The sequence below is a fragment of the Wolffia australiana genome, chromosome 3 (assembly GCF_029677425.1).
Source record: "Wolffia australiana isolate 7733 chromosome 3, ASM2967742v1".
NCBI lineage: Eukaryota > Viridiplantae > Streptophyta > Magnoliopsida > Alismatales > Araceae > Wolffia > Wolffia australiana.
In genome coordinates, this window is record NC_135837.1 from 18,378,974 (window position 1) to 18,398,773 (window position 19,800).

Genomic DNA, 19,800 nt, shown 5'->3' on the forward strand with positions numbered 1-19,800 from the left:
ACGTCTCCATCTCCTTTAAGTATCAAGAACTACAGAGAACTATTCTGTTCTTACACAAAGTATCGAGAACTACCGGAAGATGAGCAAGTGTTTGAAGAACCAACACGGTACCGAAGCAGGTAACCGTTTCCTCGCGGAATCTCTAATTGTGTTCAGCACCGGAAACAACGACCTGCTCGGTTACTTCGCTAGAAGCGGACTTCAAAATGCCACGGAGCAGGAGTTGTTCATCAGGCTGTTGGGAAGTCAGTTCCAACCCAGTTACAATGAATTTTTAACGACAAATCAATACCGATGAATCAATAACGATGAATTTTGGAAAAGCAGTTTATAGAAGATAGAGTACATACCATGCATTAAGGGTTATGTTTTTTGTATGTATTTTCTGTCCGTTTTAACTTTTCAAAAATTCCATCACGGCCTTCATCCGTGACCGCTGTTTTGTCACGTCACGCGTCCTGGGTACTGTCACTATCACGTCCCCGTCACAACCACTTCGTCATCTGTCACCGTATTACGTCATCAGTCATGTTTCGGTCACGGTGATGTGTGACGTGATGGATGACGCGTGCCGATCCCTGGTCCTATGAAAGTGAAGAATTATTTCAGCATCAAGGTTGACATTTCAGCATAAGCAACATTCCCTTCCTAAACACCTTAATGGAACTGTCCATTTGGGATCCAACGGTGGATATATATTGGCCTCTCCCACTGATGTTCTTCACCGACGCAGCTTTACTCTTCCCGGCGGACGTCGCCCTCGTCGGAGATCAGCAAAAGGAAGCAACTTTCTCCCTCACCATCTCATTCTACGACGTGGGTCCTCCGTTGATTTCCTCAAGAATCAAAGGAACGCCGATCTCCAGCTCCATTCTTCGGCGAAAATCGCTCGGATTCTCTTCTGTGTCGCCGTTTCGATCGACACAAAAGAAGAACAATGTCACTCCATCAAAGACAACAATCACAGCATCAACAACCGTTGGTGACTCCTGATCTATCATCCCGCCATGGCACGACTTCACCGCAGAGATCGTTCTCTCTTTATGGTCCTACTGGTATTACAATTCTCTTGTCTATGATCGTTGTTATGGGCGTGCTCTTCCCATGGATGCGCCCCCCAGCTGGGTTTCTTTTCAAGAACAATGAAGGATCTCTCTTAAGATGGAGGGATTATACTCTAGCGGAGGCTGCTGCATTTGTGGGGAAGAACGGAACGATTATACTTTGCGCGGTTAGTCAGCCGTATCTGCCATTTTTGAACAATTGGTTGATCAGCATCGCCAGACAGAAACATCAGGAGAAGGTGCTCGTCGTCGCTGAGGATTACGCCACGCTTTACAAAATCAATGAGAAGTGGCCCGGTCATGCTGTTCTTGTCCCGCCTGCTCCAGAGTCCCAAACTGCGCACAAATTTGGCTCCCAGGTACAGTAAAAATCACACCCAACATCTTTACTCGCATTCTGATTCTCTATTTATTTATCAATCAATCAATCTCTCTATGTTTTTATCCGTCTATCTATCTATCTATTTATTTATCAATGTATCTATCTGTCTATCTCATTATTTTTTTATTCATCCATCCATCCATCAATGTCTATGTATCAATCCATAAATCTTGACATCCTTATATATCTTTCTTTCAATCCTTCTATCTTACCATCTATATATCTATCTTTTAAACTTTTTCCAAAAAACTTTCGAGAAAACTGTTTTAATGGTTCCTTGTTAATATTCAATTGTCCCAGAATTTTTTCAATGTGGATTGGTATTAATGCATCGTGTTGTCCATCTATTGATTTCTCATCGTGTTGTCCATCTTAACTGTGGAGTTTCCTACTCCTGAAAATCACTCTGACAAGCCCAGCGGATGTGTATATCCTATTTATCCATCCATCTTTCTATGTATCTATTTATCTATCTATCCATCCATGGATAGATGTATCTGTCTGTACATCTTTCTTCTATCTATCTGTGATCCATGATCGCCTTTGTTCAGCTTGATTAAGTTTATCGGAGTGAAGTATGGGGATTGCTCGAGGTTCTTATACGTGTACACGGTTTTTGACAGGGGTTCTTCAACTTTACATCCCGCAGGCCCCGGCATCTTCTGCAAATCTTGGACCTGGGATACAATGTTTTATACAATGACGTTGACATGGTTTGGTTGGCTGATCCTTTCCCATACATGGAGGGAAACCACGATGTGTATTTTTCTGATGACATGGCAGCTGTAAGTTGGTCTAGTTCCCAAGGAAAAAGAAATTTAATTGGTCTAGTCCATGGATTGACCTTATTTGCATCGTTAAGTAGTTGAAATTCTGGGAAGAACCAAGATTCCATTTTTGATGTGGGACGATATAGCCTTTCATTGTTCATTGATTGGTTTTTTTTGTTCTTTGGTTAATTGTGAGAGGATAAATATTTTTATTTTCAATTTTCGGGTAATCATGAATTCCAGCTTTGGTAGTTTTATTAGGCTTGGTACCAATATGCTTGTTAGTCTTTGTACCAGCATCGATTTTTTTTTCTAAAACAAAACCAGAGAATTCTAGAATTAAAAAGTTTTGGGGGCTCTTTTCTGAAAATCAGGTGAAGCCCTTGGACCATTCCCACTCGCTGCCGCCACCCGGAAAGAAAGGCAGAACATACATCTGCAGCTGCCTTATCTTCCTGCGACCCACATCTGGCACAAAGAAGGTGATGATGAGATGGATAGAAGAAATGAAGCTCCAGCCGTGGTCAACGGCTAAAAAGTCAAACGATCAGCCGGCTTTCAACTGGGCTTTAAACAAAACCCACGGCGAGGTAATGACTCAAGCTAGATATTCTAAATATTATTTTTTATAATGGATTCACTGCTTGCTGTACGAATCTCAATTCCTCACTTGATAATTTTGCCCCTTGATCAAATTATTGACTGAGGAGTTGAGATGATAGTCACTCTTCTCTTCATTCGTCAGATGGGCTGGATCCTAATGGTGCCATGGGGCTGACATGATCATTACTGTAGCTTGATCAAGGATTGTTGATCTGATTGAACCGGTTCGATCAGATCGATCTGTCTGCAAGGGACAGCCGAGGTCCATTTTTATGCCAATCACGAGTTGATACCATCCTCAATTAGATTATGGACCAATCCGCTGCGGGTTGAATTGATCAAAGACCGAATCGGATCGGCGATATGATTTATCAGTCAATTGATCAATCTAATCCTTGAAAACTAATGTACGCTTGCTGACATGACTGACTACGTGTGACATTGCTGATGAATATAGTTCCGGATCGTCCCGGACGTCGTGGACGATGGATGGGAAAAAATTTTGTCTGACGGTACATAAACCGTCCCGTTCAGTTCTCCAGGTCGAATTTTCGTCCCGTCCGGGGAAAAAACCGTCCCATCCCTTGTCAGACAAAAAAAAACCATTTGATATTTTTAATATATTGATTTAGATTTTTCTAAGTTTTTTAGGGAAATATGGAGGAGAGAGATCCAAATGGACTTATGTACAATTATTTCTGAGCGGCATCAGTTTGCAGGAGCAAAAAATCACAGGGACTTTGATGCAAATTGTCATAACGAGGCCACGTGGCTACATCTCAACCGTCGGATGTGAATCCGGCGGTTTCTCGTCCACATTCGTCCGTCCATCCTCCGAGACCTCCGGACGGTTTTTTCGTCAGGGACCAAAACCGTCCGGTCTGGTGGTCCCCAGGACGATTTTTCGTCCCGAATTTCGTCCATACCCTTGCACGGGACGATTTTTTCGTCCCGGGACGAAAAAATTGTCCTGTCCGCATCCCTGAATTATACTGATGAATTTGGTGCAGGTGGATCTGTTCCTGCTTCCTCAAGTGGGTTTTCCTTCTGGAGGGCTCTACTTCAGGAACAAGACTTGGGTGGAGGAGACGATGGGACGACACGTGATCATCCACAACAACTACATCACTGGGTTTGAGAAGAAGATCAAACGGTTCCGCGAGTTCGGGCTCTGGCTCGCAGACGATCATGTCAACGAGTCACCCCTTGGTCGAATCTAGGCTCCATTTCTTTTCCCATGAGTTGTTTTTCTTGCGGAAAATTTTACTTCTCGGAGGAACAATTATTGTATTCTTTAGTGGCTTATTCTTGCCAGCCGTGAAAAATATAAATACGGGTTAGATTCTGTGTATTTTCCCTAGAGTAATTTTTTGCTGCGGAAAATTTTATTTATCCAAGGACCAATTCTTGTATTTTTTTATTTTCCTGATGTTTAAAAAATTTTCAAATATTAAAAAATGCGTGAAACTATTTCTGTCGTAGGAATTTTTAATTCCCTGAGCTCGGAATATTGTACTTTCTACTGGCTTACTGTCGGGCCCACCGCAAAAAAATTAACTGCGGAATAAAAAAAAATTATCCCACGAGTAATTTCTGTTGCCGAAAATGTAATTCTCTGAGGACCACGTTCTGTAGTTATTGGCGGATGATATTCGTTCATTTTAATTGCGTAAATTTTTTTAACTACTGGAGGAGGTCTTTAATTTCAAAATATGGAATATATTTTGGTTAATTTCGTTAATTTGCAAAAAAATAAATTATTTTGTCGTATTTTATCGTGGCTTATCTCGTGGAGAATAAATTCGGACAATTCGTGGTGACGCCAGATGCGTGCGTGAGTTATATCTGCATTTATAAAGAATTTAACGAATTTCTGAGTTATTTGCGGAATAGCCCCCATTAAAAAAAACATTCACAGATCTTCCCAAGGCGGGCTGAAAATAGCTCCGCGGCGGCGCCGCCAGAGAAGTTGATATCTTTAATCTCCCCGAAATTTCCTCTCTATCTCTTCTCTCTCTCTCTCTCTTGTTTCTCTCTCTTCTTTCTCTCTCTTCTCGCCGGAGACTTAGGAAGAAACTCCAGAGAAGAGCTCTGCGCAGCTCTCTTCAGCTCAATCTGCCACAAAAATCTCTCGTAATCGTCTTCAGTAGCGGAGTGAATCACTGTAGAAGAGATCGCTGCATTTCCGTTGAATTGATTGATTTGAGCTGAAGATTTGTTCTGTTCTTGCGAACTTGATCGATCTTCAGAGGTGCAAGCAGTAATGGTGGAGACGCCTTAGGGTTTTGGGGAGACTCCATGGGCTGCTGTTGCTGCTAGATGGGGTCTGTGGAGAATGGGGCTGTTCTTCCCAAGAGAGTTCCACTGCTCAAGGTCTCGTCTTTGGGAGAGGGGAGGTCGTTCTCGAGGTGTAGATCTCGGCTGACGCGGTTACTGTTGTTCGAGAAGGTTAATTACTTTCAATGGATTGGCATCGTGGCCGTTTTCTGGTTTGTTGTTATACTCTTCCAGGCGTTTTTGCCTGGATTCGTGCTGGAGAGATCTGGGAATTTCGGTGTTTCTAAGAGATTGGCTGCATTTCGAGAGCTTGGGATCTTTAGTGAGATTGGAGAGTTGGATTTTGGCGAGGGTATCAGATTTTTCCCGTCCAAGTTGTTGTTGAAGTTTGAGAAGGAGAATGAAGAAGAATCAGCCCCTTCTGGTTTGGTTAGGAGGCGTTCTGGTCTGGTTAATCCGCTGCTTGCGCTGGTTGGTTTTTTTCTTCTAATTTCTTGGATTTTTTCTCGTGAAATTATTGTTCATTGGCTGCGTGTTTGGTTTCTTCAGATCATTCCTGATCTGTCTGTAGACTCGAGGAACTTGCACATGATTAGCGTTGCCGTTGCACTGAGAGATATTGGCTATGATATGCATGTATGTGCCTTGTACCAATCATCTTCCCTCCGATATTTTCTTGTTGATTGAAACTTCGTTGATTGAATTTATGTATGATTGAAATGCGCTTCATTCTGATTGCTACTGATTCTAAAAGTAACATCATTGAAAGAAAATTTCTTCAAAAAAAATCATTAAAAGAAAATTATGCTGAAACGCCTTTGGAAGTATTGCAGTTGTATGTTCTTGAAGATGGCCCGGCTAAATCAGCGTGGCGCTCTGCGGGGTTTCCTATCAAAGTTCTTACAGTGAAAGAGAAAGTGGAGACGGCCATAGATTGGCTAAAGTAAGCCACGAATCGTATTTCCTTTCAAAAATTTTAGTCAATCAATTCAAAAAGGTCACATCTGAACTTGGACATTTCTTTCTATTGCAGGTATAACTGCATCCTGTTGACTTCCCTTGAGACCAAGTTTGTTCTCTCGCCGTAAGTATTTATTGTTTGCTTTAACTTGTTTAAATTTAAATAGCTTGAGCTCTTTGAAGGGCATTATCTATCAATGCCTCCCATGATCGATGGAAAACCAATCATCAATGGGAGAACGTCAATGCGATAGTCTTGTTTTCGTTAACTTAGTGGCATAAAACGGAATTATTATAAAATAACAAAAACAGACTGATTTCTTTCCAACTTCCCCTTCTCCTACCATTCTGCCTCAGAGATTTTTCTATTTCTCATCTGATATTCATCAAAATCTTTCGCAACAGAACTTTGTCACTTGTTTCCAAAAAATTTATGGTATACCAACTTGTTTACTACTCTTGAATGTTACTTGCTTATACACTTAGCAGTCTTTCGCAGGAGCCATTCAAATCGGTTCCCGTTGTATGGACTGTAGACGAAGATTCGCTGGCCCTTCGTGTAAGAAATTATCGAGATAATAACCAGACTCGCCTCCTTCATGATTGGAAGCAAACCTTCAAACGAGCTACCGTCGTCGTCTTTCCCAACCATGTACTTCCGGTAATAATCACTACCTCAAAACCCGAAAAACAAGTAATTGATGATCCGGTTAATTAATAGTAATTTTTTTAATTTTCAGTTAATGTATTCTGCATTTGATTCGGGTAACTTCTACGTTGTTCCTGGTTCTCCTGCTGAAGCCTGGGAAGTTCACCGCCGTGTGTCAGCAAATAATGGGCATGATCGACGGCTAGAGCTGGGATACAGCGAAGAGGATTTTCTAATTGGAATTCTATGCAGTCAATTTTCATACAGCGGGTTGTGGCTAGAGCTAGCCCTAGTTCTTCAAGCTGTAGCTCCTCTTCGCCAGGAATTTTCATCCGCATCTCACTTGAAGGTTTTCATCTTGAACGGAGACTTAACTGATTCCTACAAGTCTGCACTAGAGGTAAAGAAACAAACTTAATCTGTTGAATTAGAAATTTATTTAATGATTGTATTATCTGAAAATGGATCCTGGATTGTAAATTTTTGGATTAAACACGTTTCGCAGACATTCTCTCATAAAGTTGGATTCGTCAGCGGGAGTGTGATACATATCAATAGAGAGACAGATGCGACTGACTACCTAGGCATCGCAGATGTCGTCATTTATGGATCATTCATCGAAGAACAGTCATTCCCGCCTCTCCTGACAAGAGCAATGTGCCTCCGGAAACCGATAATTGCACCCAATCTCGCCGTGATCACAAAACACGTACAATTCTTACTAGATTCAGTATCTTGAATCTTTGTTCATGGCTGACAGTTCCTTTTGATATGAACAGATCGATGACGGGCAAAACGGTTACATTTTTCCCAAGAAAAACATTGCCATGATCACAGAAATCTTATCTCGCGCGGTCTACAACGGGCAATTATCTCCTGCGGCGGAGAACATTGGATCAAATGGAGAAGAACAAGGGAAAAACCTAATGGTCGCTGAAAGCGTTGAAGGGTATGCGTATTTGCTTGAGCGATTGATTAAATTACCGCCAGAAGTTGCTTCTCCGAAGACAGCTCAGGAAATTCTCTTGAAATTCAAGAAATCATGGCTCTGGCATCTCTTTGAGGACTTAACACCTGGAGATGGACGACGAAAACTTGGCCAAGTGTTAGACAGATTAGAAAGTCAGTGGAACGATTCTCATTATGAAGCTTCATCTGGTGCGCTTGCAGAGGCATTCTCGCCCATTGACTGGGCAGAGGAGAAGGAAATTTCGAAACAGAACACTCTGAAACGATTAGAAGACGATGAGGTGAGATTCAACCCGCTGTCAAAAATTTCCATATTTTGCCATTTTTTGACTTCATTAAAAAAATAATCTTCAGCTCAAGGACAGGACTGAGCAGTGGCATGGTACATGGGAAGAGGTGTATCGGAATGCTAAAAGGGCTGACAGGACGAGGAGCGACGCCCATGAAAGAGATGATAAAGAACTTGAACGAACAGGACAGCCGTTATGTATATATGAACCATACTTTGGAGAAGGAGCGTGGCCTTTCCTGCATAATAAGTCTCTTTACCGTGGTATAGGCTTGGTGAGATGCTAATCTTTGTCTCTCTCATGAACATCATCAGCATCAGCATCGTCATCATCTGTTCGTCATAACTTTCTTCACTTTCCTCTCTCATGGATTGATAACTTGTTGATTAACATTAATTTAGTGTAAATTGAAAATATTAAAACAGTGATTAGTATTGTCTAAATAATCACATTCATGTAATGTTTTGATTAATGTTTCATTCACTTAGTTTCAAAGATATTTACATTAGGAATGAGGTTTACATTTTGCATGCGGAACCCTACCACAGAGAGATCGAGAAGAGAGGGAGGACAAAGATAATGTCAGTGCTTCATCCTGCCACAGGGTGTCTCCTAGCGGGATGCAGCTTGGGAGATCCAAAGAACAACCAAATCCTTCATAGAAATCGTAATCATCCATTACATGTTACTTATAGCACAATAGAGAGATAGAGAGATACTGGACCTTTAGGCTGTGATAGGCCCAGATGTGCTCATTTACGATAAGTCCTCCAAAGGGTATTATCAGTATGATATTTTTGCTACATAATGACAAAGGGTAAAATTCATAAAACATCGTGCCTCTCATAAACATCGTCTCTTTGAATATTTTTGATGGACAGTCGAGCAAAGGGAGAAGACCGGGGGGAGATGACATTGACGCTTCTTCCCGCCTTCCACTCCTCGTCAATCCGTACTACAGAGACGTGCTTGCTGATCATGGAGCATTCTTCGCTTTAGCCAACAGGATAGATCGTGTGCACAAGAACGCTTGGATTGGATTCCAGTCATGGAGGGCTTCTGCTCAAAAGGTCTGCATTTGGTCTAATACTGATATTGTTTGACTTTGGTCAAATATTTATGATGTTTATTTTTCTCCGTCAGATTTCATTGTCTAAGAAGGCTGAAAGAGCTCTAATTGAAGCTGTCGAATCAAGGAAACACGGCGACACCGTTTACTTCTGGTCTCGAATCGATAAAGATCCTAGAAACACCTTCAAACAGGACTTTTGGTCCTTCTGCGACTCTCTCAATGCCGGCAACTGCAGGTCTGACCCGTTGACTTTCTCTATCAAAGTTCTCAAACTTGCCCTCTTAACCTTTGTTTTCTCGAAGGCGCGTGGTTTCTCAAGCTTTGCGGACAATGTACGGCGTGATCAGAGACGTCGACTTCGACACTCTACCGCCTATGCCGTCATCGGACGGCAGCGCCTGGTCTGCAGTCAACTGCTGGGCCCTCCCCACCCGATCATTTCTTGAATACGTCATGTTCTCGAGGTACCCAGAAATTTTAATTTCCTCCCCAATTTAAAAGAAAAGATTCTCTCATCACCCATTTCCTTGTCCTCCGCAGGATGTTTGCGGACGCTTTGGACGCCCAACTGTACGAAGAGCACCGCAAAAGCGGCCGCTGCCCGTTGACTTTGACCAAGGTGAAAAGTCAACCCCTCTATACCGACGACACAGAAAGAAGTCTAATCGTTTCTATCTCAGGAGCCCGGCTGCTACTCCCGCGTGCTGGAGCTGTTGGTCAATGTGTGGGCATACCACAGTGGGAGGAGGATGGTCTATGTTGACCCGGCGACGGGGGCCATGGAGGATCAGCACCCGTTGACTCAGCGCAGAGGCGTGATGAGGATACGGTGGTTCGGCTTTGCGACGCTGAAGAGCATGGATGAGGACTTGGCGGAGGAGTCGGACTCGGACCGGCCGGACGGGCCGGGGCGGCCATGGTTGTGGCCGTTGACAGGGGAGGTGTACTGGCAGGGGATCCGTGACCGAGAACGGAGTCAGCGGTTGCAGCAGAAGGAGAAGAAGAAGCAAGAGAGCAAAGACAAGATCAAGAGGATGAAGAGCAGAGCCCACCAGAAGACCCTTGGCAAGTACGTGAAGCCGCCACCCGAAGATGCAGACTCCAATTCAACGGTGGCTGCCGTCTTGTGACATTCTGTCAATTTTCCCCTGTTTTCCCCCCCTTCTCGTCTGCCCTTGAGTTGAGTCACCAGTTGTGAATTGTTATTTTTACTAATCATCATTCAATTTGTAGCTATTATTTTGATGAGGTGGTGGTAGAAAGAGAGATGGGTCGGATCCAGGTCAATGAAAAACCCATCATCTGATATTTCATTCATCGTACAAAAAAATAGAAGCTGAGATTTAGATTTACAGCTAAGTCAGCAATAAAATCTAATTGCATTCCTTTGGGGCAAAATTTTTAAGAGATGCGCCTACAAATAAAGAGGAAGATGGTCTATGCCTCCGCATCCAGTCTGAGAAAGATCCATGGCCATGGCTCTGTCCGATGTAGAAGAAGGGCCCTCACATTCTTGGTGCTGATAATAAAAGCCACAAAACCCATGACTCTCAGTAGAACAAATGAACTTCTCTGAGAGAGAAATGGACAGATTGAAAGAGAGAGAGAGAGATAGACAACAAAGAAAGAGAGACAGGTAGATAGAGAGAAGAAGACGCACACACATACAAAGAGAGAGAAAGAGAGAGCATACCTCCACCCATGGTGGCTTCAGGAAGGCGTTCGATGGAATACTTGTGCCGAGTGATATACATAATTGGTACTCCAGGAATCTATGAGAAAGACGGGAGGAAATCCAGATTAGCAATTTAGAAGAAAATTCAGAGTTCGGAGAATGATGATCAATTACCTTTCGGATCCTCCGCTTCAAGTCTCTGTCGCAGGTTGCTACGATGTAACATTTGTGCTGTTCATTCAGCAGACCAAGGATTACACCTCTTAATTCATTGCTGAGCCAGACGATTTTCCAAAAGAGCGCTAGAATTAAATGATTACCTGATTCACTCTGTCGACAATACAATCATCGGCATAAGTTCCTTTGTGCGTGCACGGCAATCTCTCAAACCGCGGATCCTTCGCAATCCTGGGATTATAAGACGGAAAATATTGCATAAGCCCTTCAATAGTTGATAGATTTTAAGATAGGTCTTGATGAAATAAATACCTCAGCGCAACTCGATACTTCTGACCTAACTTTTCGAGCTCTGCCATCACGCAATCAGTGATGCATGGAGTGCCTGAGGAAAAAATATGTAACTTGTCAGAGAGTTGATAGACGGTGAAAATTTCATACATAATAAGCTAAGAGTGTAAAATTAACTCTGAGAAACAGGGTTCTTCACATCTTACATTTTGCATACAAGCACTCGACCATAGCATCTTGCAAGTCCAACTGCATGAAAATAAGATATATTCACAGAGATGAAGAAAAGAAAGTCTATTGGAACAGGTTGTGAGTGGTTGGACACCACGCATATCCCTCTGTCAGCAAGAACTGAAGCATGGCATTGTCGTCTGTATTATGAATTATTAAATAATAAATGCAACCAACAATCAATCATTGCCCCTTGAAACACTTGAGATGTTTGCGAGGGAAAAAGAATTCAAATCGGTAAACCAAATTCATACAGGTTATCTCAGACCATACTAGTTAATTCCCGAGAAATGACCATTAGGAGGGTTCCCTTTAAAATAGGGTTTCATCAGGGCAAATTAACAATCCAATCATTAGAGGAGATAAAATGAGATAATAAAAGAATCAGAATATAAGCAACAGCAATCAGCAACATGTTCCAGATTTAGGCGGTATTGCTTTGTTCATTTATGTTCCACGATCAAGTTTCCAGATTGATTGGGGGATAATGGCAGATCTAATCGTCGGGAATGACGTTTAAGGGTAGTTCGATACTACAATGATGTATTTGGAAGTCATTTGTGTGGCTTAAAAGATGGACTAATCTGATTAATTTTGAATCTCATGCTTCATAAGAAACCCTTCCGTCTCATTCCCCTAGTCATTTTCATTTATATGCATCCATCTGTCTTCTATTGCATAACGTCTTGTAATCACAGTGCTCAAAATAGGATCACAGACAATAGCAAAACGCGGTTCCATGAACTCAAGAAGGTAATGCGGATGCCTTCACATTTAAAAGGAATGAACTGATCAGCGATTCGTAAAATGCTTCTAATAAATCCATCTTATCTCCTCAATCCAACATCACACTCCATCTCGCCAATGAAAAACAGAGCAAAGATTATGCAAAAATCACGTCGAAATAACGATCAATTAGACGCGTTTAGGAAAACACACCTTGTTCCGTATCGAGAAGTTGATGAAGTTAGTATCGACAATAACTCGATAGGGAGGGCCCAAAGCCGTATTATACTTGAAGAACATAGCCGATGAGACGGCCGGTCTTGGAACCAAAAAAATGAATCCACTTTAGACAGAGAACAGCACAAACAGAATACAGACGAAACTCCCGAAAAGTAACACAAGAGAAGACCTACACATTGTGAGGGAGCTTCTCCTTTTCAAGATCTTTCTTTTTCGGGTTAAGAACCTCCTCCTTGTACCTGAAACGATCAATCAGGACAAAAAACCTCACAGATTAAACACTCAACAAGAGGCCTACAAACCAAAACACGAGTAACAATAGAAGAACATGCACCGAATTAACCCACTTTTGGATGGTTTTCGAGCTGACAATCTTCTTCATGACCGCAAATTTCCGGGTTTTCTTCGCCTTCCCCATCTTCCTCTCTACAGAACTGAACCCAAATCGTTCTGTACGAAGACCTAGAACAAGAACATTGTGAAAGTCCCCTTTAATAATTTAACAAAAAACTCGTATTTTTAATAATCCAGACAAGTAGCATAGGACGAGAATTCCACGTCATCCGTCATCCATAACATTTCGTGCATTTTTAAAAGGGTTTAGGGTTTAGTTAAGGGTATAATGGTAATTTACTAGGAGGGAGAGTGAGGATTGTCATCTACTTCGAGCCTTCGATACGATCGAAGAAGATACTCTCTCGCGACGAGACCGACCGACGCGTGGAGAGGAGCTGGCGCTATATAGCAGCGAAGATCCTTGATTTGATCTCGTCTTCGATCTCTCCGCTTACATCTGAAAACTTCCTACTCCATTTCTTTCGCTGTTTAGAGTTTCTGATCGTTTCGGAGAGAGAGAAGCATGGCACAGGTGGTTGGATCTGCTCATACAACTTCGATTCTGTCTTGCAATAGCGCCGGATCTGGAAAACGTGAAGATTGTCTGCGCAAAATTCTCAAGCCGGCCACGGCGGCGCCCTTCTTTTCTAGGTGGATTTCCCTGAATACACGTGAGCGGAGAGGTCGGCGTTCATCAGTCGTTGCGGTGCTGAAGAAGCTGCCTAGAGTTGACATGGAGGTTCTCCCGGTGTCCCCCGAGGATGTGATGGTGGTATGAAAGCCTCTCTTCATATATTTTTCTTTTATTTAACGGAAACTTTGACAATGTAGTTGTTTTATTCCCCTCCAGAACTTATGATTGCTACTGTATTTGTTGAGAGTTTTGATATCGTAGTTATGCTTACTATTAAATTAATCGGGGAAATTTTGACAATGTAGCTGTTTAATTCATCTCCAGAAGTTATGCTTGCTACTGAAGTAGTCGGAAATTTTGACAATGTAGCTGTTTAATTCATCTCCAGAAGTTATGCTTGCTACTGAAGTAATCGGAAATTTTGACAATGTAGCTGTTTAATTCATCTCCAGAAGTTACGCTTGCTACTGTAGTAATCGGAAATGTTGACAGTGTAGCTTTTTATTTCGTCTCCAGAAGTTATGCTCGATATTGAATTAATCGGAAATTTTGACAATGTTGATGTTTTTTTCATCTCTAGAAGTTACGTTTGCCATTAAGTTAATCGAAAATTTTGACAATGAAGCTGTTTAGTAAATCTCCAGAAGTTATAATTAATATAAGATTAACCGAAATTTTGACAATGTTGCTTTTTAATTTATCTCCAAAAATTATGGTTGCAAATATGTTAGCTGGAAATTTTGACTAAGTAGCTGATTAATTCATCTCCAAAAGTTATAATAATTATTAATTATATATTTTCTGTGTAATAGGAGGAAGAGAAATTTCATCATCTGAAGGGTATCCAGCAGCTTACTGATGCGTCACAGGGCATGTGGACTAAACCATCTGTAAGGCGCAAGACAAAGATTGTCTGCACAATCGGCCCCTCCACCGACTCACGTGAAATGATATGGAAGTTAGCAGAGGCGGGTATGAACGTTGCCAGATTGAATATGTCTCATGGAGACCATGCTTCTCACCAAAAGGTCATCGATCTTGTTAAGGAGTACAATGCCCAGTCAAAAGACAATGTGATTGCCATAATGCTTGATACTAAGGCAAGTTATCTCACAAATTTTATTTTTAAGTTATTCTTTCGTTTTACGTTTTTAGGCAAGAGTAATTTGTAACCGACGTTCTATAAATACCCTTGTTTTATTTGCAGATTTTATGTTACCTTTACAGCGGGTCAATGTTTTGCGTCTGAAGTTTTAATAATGATTCATAAACTCTGTTTGCAAAGTGAAAGAATGAGACTTTGAATAGAAACTTCTTTGCGATTTAATTAGCTATTTTACAACATGTTTTTATCGTAACTTTGGATACTGTTAGATCATCAAGGCCCAATAAGGGAAATTAAGCTAACTAATGGGCCCGAGGCCTTGTAAATGTAATAGATTAACCCTAGGGTGATTAATAAAATACTAACCTAAAATGAACATTAATAAGGGCCAAATGAAGGCCCATTAATTACCCACTAAGGGCCCATTAAGGGCCCAATAGTGAGGTGGCTGATTAAGGCCAATATTAGGCCCATAAAAGGCCTAATATTCACTGGGCCTGAAATACTTCAGGCCCAGGCTCCAACGGTCAGGAATCTGACCGTTGGACAGCCAGCTACAAAAAGAGGCAGCTGGCTGGTTGACTTTTCTTCCCTCTTCAACGGTCATATTTTTCTAAAAAATATGACCGTTAAAAGGGGACTCTCTCTCTCTCCTGTTTTTAAAGTGTATAAAAAGGGGGCCTGCTGAAGTGGAAAAATGTGAATTCTCTCCTTTTTTCACAGATACCATTGAGCTATTTCAAATTAACTGACAAGCAACTCATGGCGATCTGTTTATGGTATTTATGTTCAGTGGAGACAGATGTCTCCAGTTCTTGATTGTGAATCTCTTCTCTTCTAGGAACAATAGGAGACTGAGAGTAGGTATTGAATAATAACAACGTTTCATTTTGATAGGATCCCAGCCGGGATTGTATCGAAGACGGTTGAACCTTGGCGGAGTGGACGTCGCCGAAGGGTCAAGAGCGGTTGGAGGGACGGCTGAGTGGACGTCGTCGAGGGAGAGAGGAGAGACTACTAGAGGGAAACAACTCAATAATTCAAGTCCTGCCCTCCAATGAGGAGGGCTACATATTTAAAGGAAAAGTCGAGGAAATGCATAAAGATGATTATGCCCCTAGCGGGCTTAGTGGATCGTAACACATTTTCACCAAACAATCCTGGTTTAAAAACTAGGATATGGTATACACGTACTGGGCTAGTAATATAAACAGCCCAAGACTGGAAATAACAGAAATGGGAAACATAAGGGAATAGGAAACGGAAATAGAAGGTAAAATTAGTGGTGAACACCCCCCTCAAGGTGGTGTAGATGTCCTGCATTTGCAGCTTGGAATACAGCTGGTGGAGTACTCCTGTAACCCCTTTGGTAGGTAGGTCTGCCACCTGGTAAGCTGACTGGATATACTTCATTTGAACAACTTCAGCATTGATCTTCTCTCAAATGAAGTGCATGTGAATCTCAATCATGTTGGACTGGATTATTAGCAATGTCAATGGCCGACATGTGGCCAGATGATGGATAGGCTGGATTGACTTCCCCTTCTTCCAACAGTTTGACGGAAAAGTCGGATTGGCTTCACCTATCTCCCCCAGAAGGAAAGAGTATATCTCGCTCCTGACTGACTCCAAGAAATGCTAAAATGGATACCCATCCTGGATGCAATCCCTTTTATTTATTGCTTCTACTTTTCCTGTCTTCGTGATTTTGAATTCAAATGTGTGTCCCATGTGAACCCCTATCCCTTCGTTTCTTAGTATGATACGTCATAGCTGGGACCTTATCATAAATCATGTCCTTTTAAGGTGTTGAGTGTAGTATAAAACTTTATTCTCGTTAAATTAATTTTATTTTTCTTTTTTCTGAGTATTCATGTTTCTTTGCAGGGCCCCGAGGTAAGGAGCGGGGACCTGCCACAGCCCATTAATTTATCTCCGGGGCAAGAATTTTCGTTTACAATAAAGAGGGGAGTCAGCACTGAGAACAGCGTCAGTGTAAACTATGATGACTTTGTCAATGATGTAGAAGTGGGTGACATGCTACTAGTGGACGGTGCGGTGTAACATGTAACCTGTAACATAAAAGCATTTGGAGTTCTTATTTTCTTCAACCTGAAAATGCTGTTATTTGCGTTCAGGTGGGATGATGTCCTTGATGGTTAAGTCAAAAACTGATGATACGGTGAAGTGTGAAGTTGTTGACGGGGGTGAATTAAAGTCCAGACGACATCTAAATGTCCGTGGAAAAAGTGCCACTCTGCCATCCATTACAGGTTTAAATCGCAACTTACTTTCTAAGTTTCAGATACAATTTTCTTAATCACATTCTCCTTATCTTATCAAAGATTTCAGTACCCGTCAACATCAGTGTTGGTGCCGACGCTGACATTGCAGACATCAACGTTGATGAATTTTTGGGTGGTTGACATTGACATAGACAAGACTTCCGTTGATCGTTGACTAGATACCACAGACAGTTGATTCCAGCCATTGATGTCAGCCATCGACTTAGGAAAATTCTAGTTAAAAAATCTTCAACCCGTACTTGACAATGTCATTGATGGAAATTCTCTTAAAGAACAGATGGTTAAATTGGTGACGACTTCGTTGACAAACCTTTAATCGACATCAACTTCATGTCACTCGTCAACATCATTGGCATGTGCCAAATCCTAGGCTAATGTAGTCTAATGCCAGCACTTTCTTAGAAGAGTCCATTGATGATATTATGCCTTACTTTTTGTTTTTTGGGCGGAAATTTCTTACGTTTTTTGTTTTGTGCCTTGTGAAAATTTGCATTTGTATGGGTGATAATCGTTTTTCACTCAGTTATTCAGTGATGAAATTCTTGACTTTTATTAAAGGAAAGATCCTTCATGCATGCTGTAATTTTTTGCCCCAAACGATGCAGATAAAGATTGGGACGACATCAAATTTGGTGTGGAGAATAAAGTTGACTTCTATGCTGTTTCATTCGTTAAGAGTGCACAAGTTGTGCACGAGTTGAAGGATTACCTTCGAAGTGAGAACAATTTCTTTTTTGTTGAATACTTTCAGTTCTTTCCTAAAAAAAAGGAATACGTTCAGTTATTTTAGGGCTGTCTCATTCTCTGTTTTTTTCTTTTCAAAGGCTGTAATGCTGATATTCATGTCATCGTCAAAATTGAAAGCGCTGATTCTATTCCGAACCTGCACTCTATCATTTCTGCGTCAGACGGGGTAATCAATCTATCCTTGTATTCCTAATCAGTATCAAAGTGATTGTTTTTCATGGTAGACTTTTAAAAAATGGCCATACTTTAAAAAACATTGGCATTAATGTTGATTTTCATCTCCACGAAACACAGGACATGTAATTTGTGGGATTTCCTTTGCAATATATTTTTTCTTTTAATGCATTTTTTTGTTTTCACAGGCTATGGTTGCAAGGGGAGATCTTGGAGCCGAGCTACCCATTGAGGAAGTCCCACTGCTGCAGGTATTTTTCTTATTTAATACAGTACGTCGAGGAAATGCGGATCTCTGATTGGCTTGCCCTCCAACGTAAATTTAAAATAATCTGACACGGTTCCAGGAAAGCTGAATGCGTCACCCATTTCTTACGGTGGCCTGCTTTTAGAATGTTTCGCCTTCTGTGTATTATTATGAATGGGAAAGCTACAAGTACCTGACTCTAAGCATATCGGTTAATCTTTCCTGAATGTTCTTAATGTTTTACTGAATCGCGAGAATTTATAGTTTAACCAAACGGACAGGGCCTAGTTATATTAGTTAAAGATGCTCTTTTTATTTTCTCCCGCTCACAAATGATTACAACTTCTGTGCAAGACATCTTTTTCCTGTGGTATTTATCCCGTTTCAAACTTTATTTTCATGGATTTATCTTCTTAAAGGTTTCTTTGTGGGGAAAATTTTTAATAATTTCGAAAGGTTTAACCTTACAGGAAGAAATCATCCGGACCTGTCGAAGCATGGGGAAAGCTGTCATTGTGGCAACTAATATGTTGGAGAGCATGATCGTTCATCCGACGCCGACTCGGGCAGAGGTCTCCGACATTGCGATTGCCGTTCGTGAGGGCACTGATGCAGTGATGCTATCTGGAGAGACTGCACACGGGAAGTATGATATCTCTCTTTCCTCGTCCATTGTTCTTTATGTTCTCTTATTTTTATTTCCCAAGAAAGGAGTAGGTTAGAACCCAAATTATGGATCACTACATTTTAAGCTTGTTGATGGGTGGCCTTCTCAAAAAGAAAATTTTAACTCTCTTTTTTATGCTATAATCTTTTAATATTTTCTCGTTTATCTCGCCAGGTTTCCTCTGAAAGCAGCCAAAGTGATGCATACAGTTGCTCTGCGGACTGAAGCCACGATATCAGGAGGGGAGAAACCGGTGAACCTCGGCCAGGCGTTCAAGGTTTTCCCTCAATCATTTCTATCTAATTAAAGTCAGGAAATAGAATTATTGAAATTCTTTTCTCGGTGTTTTACTTTGTAACAATTCATTTCATAATTTTAAAACAAACCAATTTCTGCAGAACCACACAAGTGAAATGTTCGCCTTCCACGCGACGATGATGTCCAACACGCTCGGCACATCGATCGTCGTTTTCACAAGGACCGGTTTCATGGCTATATTACTTAGCCATTATCGTCCGTCAGGCACCATCTTTGCCTTCACCAACGAGTAAGCACTCGGCCCCTTTGACAATTCCTCTTCTTTACTTTCCCCAAATCAAAGATTTTCAAATTAGAGATCGAAATGACCAATTGATGCATTTGCAGAGAAAGAGTGAGACAGAGATTGGCTCTCTACCAAGGCGTGTGCCCCATTTATATGAAGTTCTTGGATGATGCTGAACAATCCTTCTCGGCGGCTTTGGCCTACTTGAAGGTTGAGTTAACCCTCGATTATTGCCAAAATATATATATATATATATGTTTATTAATTGTTTTTGTAATGTATTTTGTTGTTATCAGAAACATGGGATGGTCAATGAAGGGGAGGAAGTCGCCCTGGTCCAGAGTGGCAGGCAGCCCATCTGGCGGATCCAGTCAACGCACAACATCCATGTCAGGAAGGTCTAGCGGCGGTCAAAGTCAACGGCTCTGCTCCTGCCAATTATGGTTTTAGTTTCCCTTGATCATCGTAATTAGCTTCTAATGATGGTTTACCCAACTTTAGTGAAGGGCAGTTATGTCCATCCAATACACCAATGTCTGCATCATCATAGTCATCATCAGCATTACATTCGTGAGATCAAACTTTGGACAGGCACGCGTTTCAGATGCTGGAAATCAATCTGACCTCCTCCCAATATCTGAAACTGCCGTTGAAATCTGTAGGC

The 19,800-nt window shown here is 41.5% G+C and overlaps 4 protein-coding genes across 4 annotated transcripts; 3 read left to right on the top strand and 1 right to left on the bottom strand.

The window, feature by feature from the left end:
- The first annotated feature begins 710 nt into the window (after positions 1-710).
- On the top strand, positions 711-4,170 carry LOC144701177 (UDP-D-xylose:L-fucose alpha-1,3-D-xylosyltransferase MGP4-like). Its single transcript, XM_078572914.1, has 4 exons — positions 711-1,423; positions 2,070-2,231; positions 2,591-2,806; positions 3,830-4,170. Exons 1-4 carry the CDS (start codon positions 938-940, stop codon positions 4,037-4,039), a joined length of 1,074 nt encoding a protein of 357 aa, XP_078429040.1. The 5' UTR covers positions 711-937; the 3' UTR covers positions 4,040-4,170.
- A 622-nt stretch (positions 4,171-4,792) lies between these two features.
- On the top strand, positions 4,793-10,272 carry LOC144701179 (glycosyl transferase family 1 protein). The gene is made up of 14 exons (XM_078572915.1): positions 4,793-5,567; positions 5,646-5,732; positions 5,930-6,039; positions 6,130-6,180; positions 6,546-6,717; positions 6,797-7,105; positions 7,211-7,414; positions 7,485-7,955; positions 8,029-8,238; positions 8,846-9,034; positions 9,108-9,271; positions 9,339-9,500; positions 9,577-9,655; positions 9,717-10,272. The coding sequence occupies exons 1-14, from the start codon at positions 5,139-5,141 to the stop codon at positions 10,164-10,166; spliced, it is 3,087 nt and encodes a 1,028-aa protein (XP_078429041.1). The 5' UTR covers positions 4,793-5,138; the 3' UTR covers positions 10,167-10,272.
- Positions 10,273-10,319: 47 nt separating this feature from the next.
- Positions 10,320-12,855, bottom strand: LOC144701180 (PIN domain-like family protein). The gene is made up of 9 exons (XM_078572916.1): positions 12,724-12,855; positions 12,550-12,615; positions 12,350-12,455; positions 11,386-11,428; positions 11,201-11,273; positions 11,032-11,119; positions 10,886-10,942; positions 10,730-10,808; positions 10,320-10,555 (listed from the first exon to the last, which is right to left on the bottom strand). The coding sequence occupies exons 1-9, from the start codon at positions 12,792-12,794 to the stop codon at positions 10,542-10,544; spliced, it is 597 nt and encodes a 198-aa protein (XP_078429042.1). The 5' UTR covers positions 12,795-12,855; the 3' UTR covers positions 10,320-10,541.
- Positions 12,856-13,064: 209 nt separating this feature from the next.
- Positions 13,065-19,689, top strand: PKP-BETA1 (plastidic pyruvate kinase beta subunit 1). The gene is made up of 12 exons (XM_078572918.1): positions 13,065-13,484; positions 14,159-14,446; positions 16,339-16,504; positions 16,590-16,724; positions 17,363-17,473; positions 17,582-17,670; positions 17,867-17,929; positions 18,396-18,571; positions 18,767-18,869; positions 18,991-19,139; positions 19,238-19,346; positions 19,433-19,689. The coding sequence occupies exons 1-12, from the start codon at positions 13,236-13,238 to the stop codon at positions 19,538-19,540; spliced, it is 1,746 nt and encodes a 581-aa protein (XP_078429044.1). The 5' UTR covers positions 13,065-13,235; the 3' UTR covers positions 19,541-19,689.
- Positions 19,690-19,800: the final 111 nt, after the last annotated feature.

Excerpts from the sequence above, each read along its gene's own strand:
- PKP-BETA1 (XM_078572918.1), top strand. The coding sequence starts at position 13,236 with ATGGCACAGGTGGTTGGATCTGCTCATACAACTTCGATTCTGTCTTGC. Across the intron at positions 17,930-18,395 it reads AGGAAGTCCCACTGCTGCAG|GAAGAAATCATCCGGACCTG; the intron begins GTATTTTTCTTA and ends TTAACCTTACAG. Across the intron at positions 18,870-18,990 it reads ACCTCGGCCAGGCGTTCAAG|AACCACACAAGTGAAATGTT; the intron begins GTTTTCCCTCAA and ends CAATTTCTGCAG.
- LOC144701180 (XM_078572916.1), bottom strand. The coding sequence starts at position 12,794 with ATGGGGAAGGCGAAGAAAACCCGGAAATTTGCGGTCATGAAGAAGATT. Across the intron at positions 12,456-12,549 it reads GAGAAGCTCCCTCACAATGT|ACCGGCCGTCTCATCGGCTA; the intron begins GTAGGTCTTCTC and ends TTTGGTTCCAAG. Across the intron at positions 10,943-11,031 it reads TTGTCGACAGAGTGAATCAG|CACAAATGTTACATCGTAGC; the intron begins GTAATCATTTAA and ends CTGAATGAACAG.
- LOC144701177 (XM_078572914.1), top strand. The coding sequence starts at position 938 with ATGTCACTCCATCAAAGACAACAATCACAGCATCAACAACCGTTGGTG. Across the intron at positions 1,424-2,069 it reads CGCACAAATTTGGCTCCCAG|GGGTTCTTCAACTTTACATC; the intron begins GTACAGTAAAAA and ends GGTTTTTGACAG. Across the intron at positions 2,807-3,829 it reads TAAACAAAACCCACGGCGAG|GTGGATCTGTTCCTGCTTCC; the intron begins GTAATGACTCAA and ends AATTTGGTGCAG.
- LOC144701179 (XM_078572915.1), top strand. The coding sequence starts at position 5,139 with ATGGGGTCTGTGGAGAATGGGGCTGTTCTTCCCAAGAGAGTTCCACTG. Across the intron at positions 8,239-8,845 it reads TTTACCGTGGTATAGGCTTG|TCGAGCAAAGGGAGAAGACC; the intron begins GTGAGATGCTAA and ends TTTGATGGACAG. Across the intron at positions 9,035-9,107 it reads GGAGGGCTTCTGCTCAAAAG|ATTTCATTGTCTAAGAAGGC; the intron begins GTCTGCATTTGG and ends TTTCTCCGTCAG.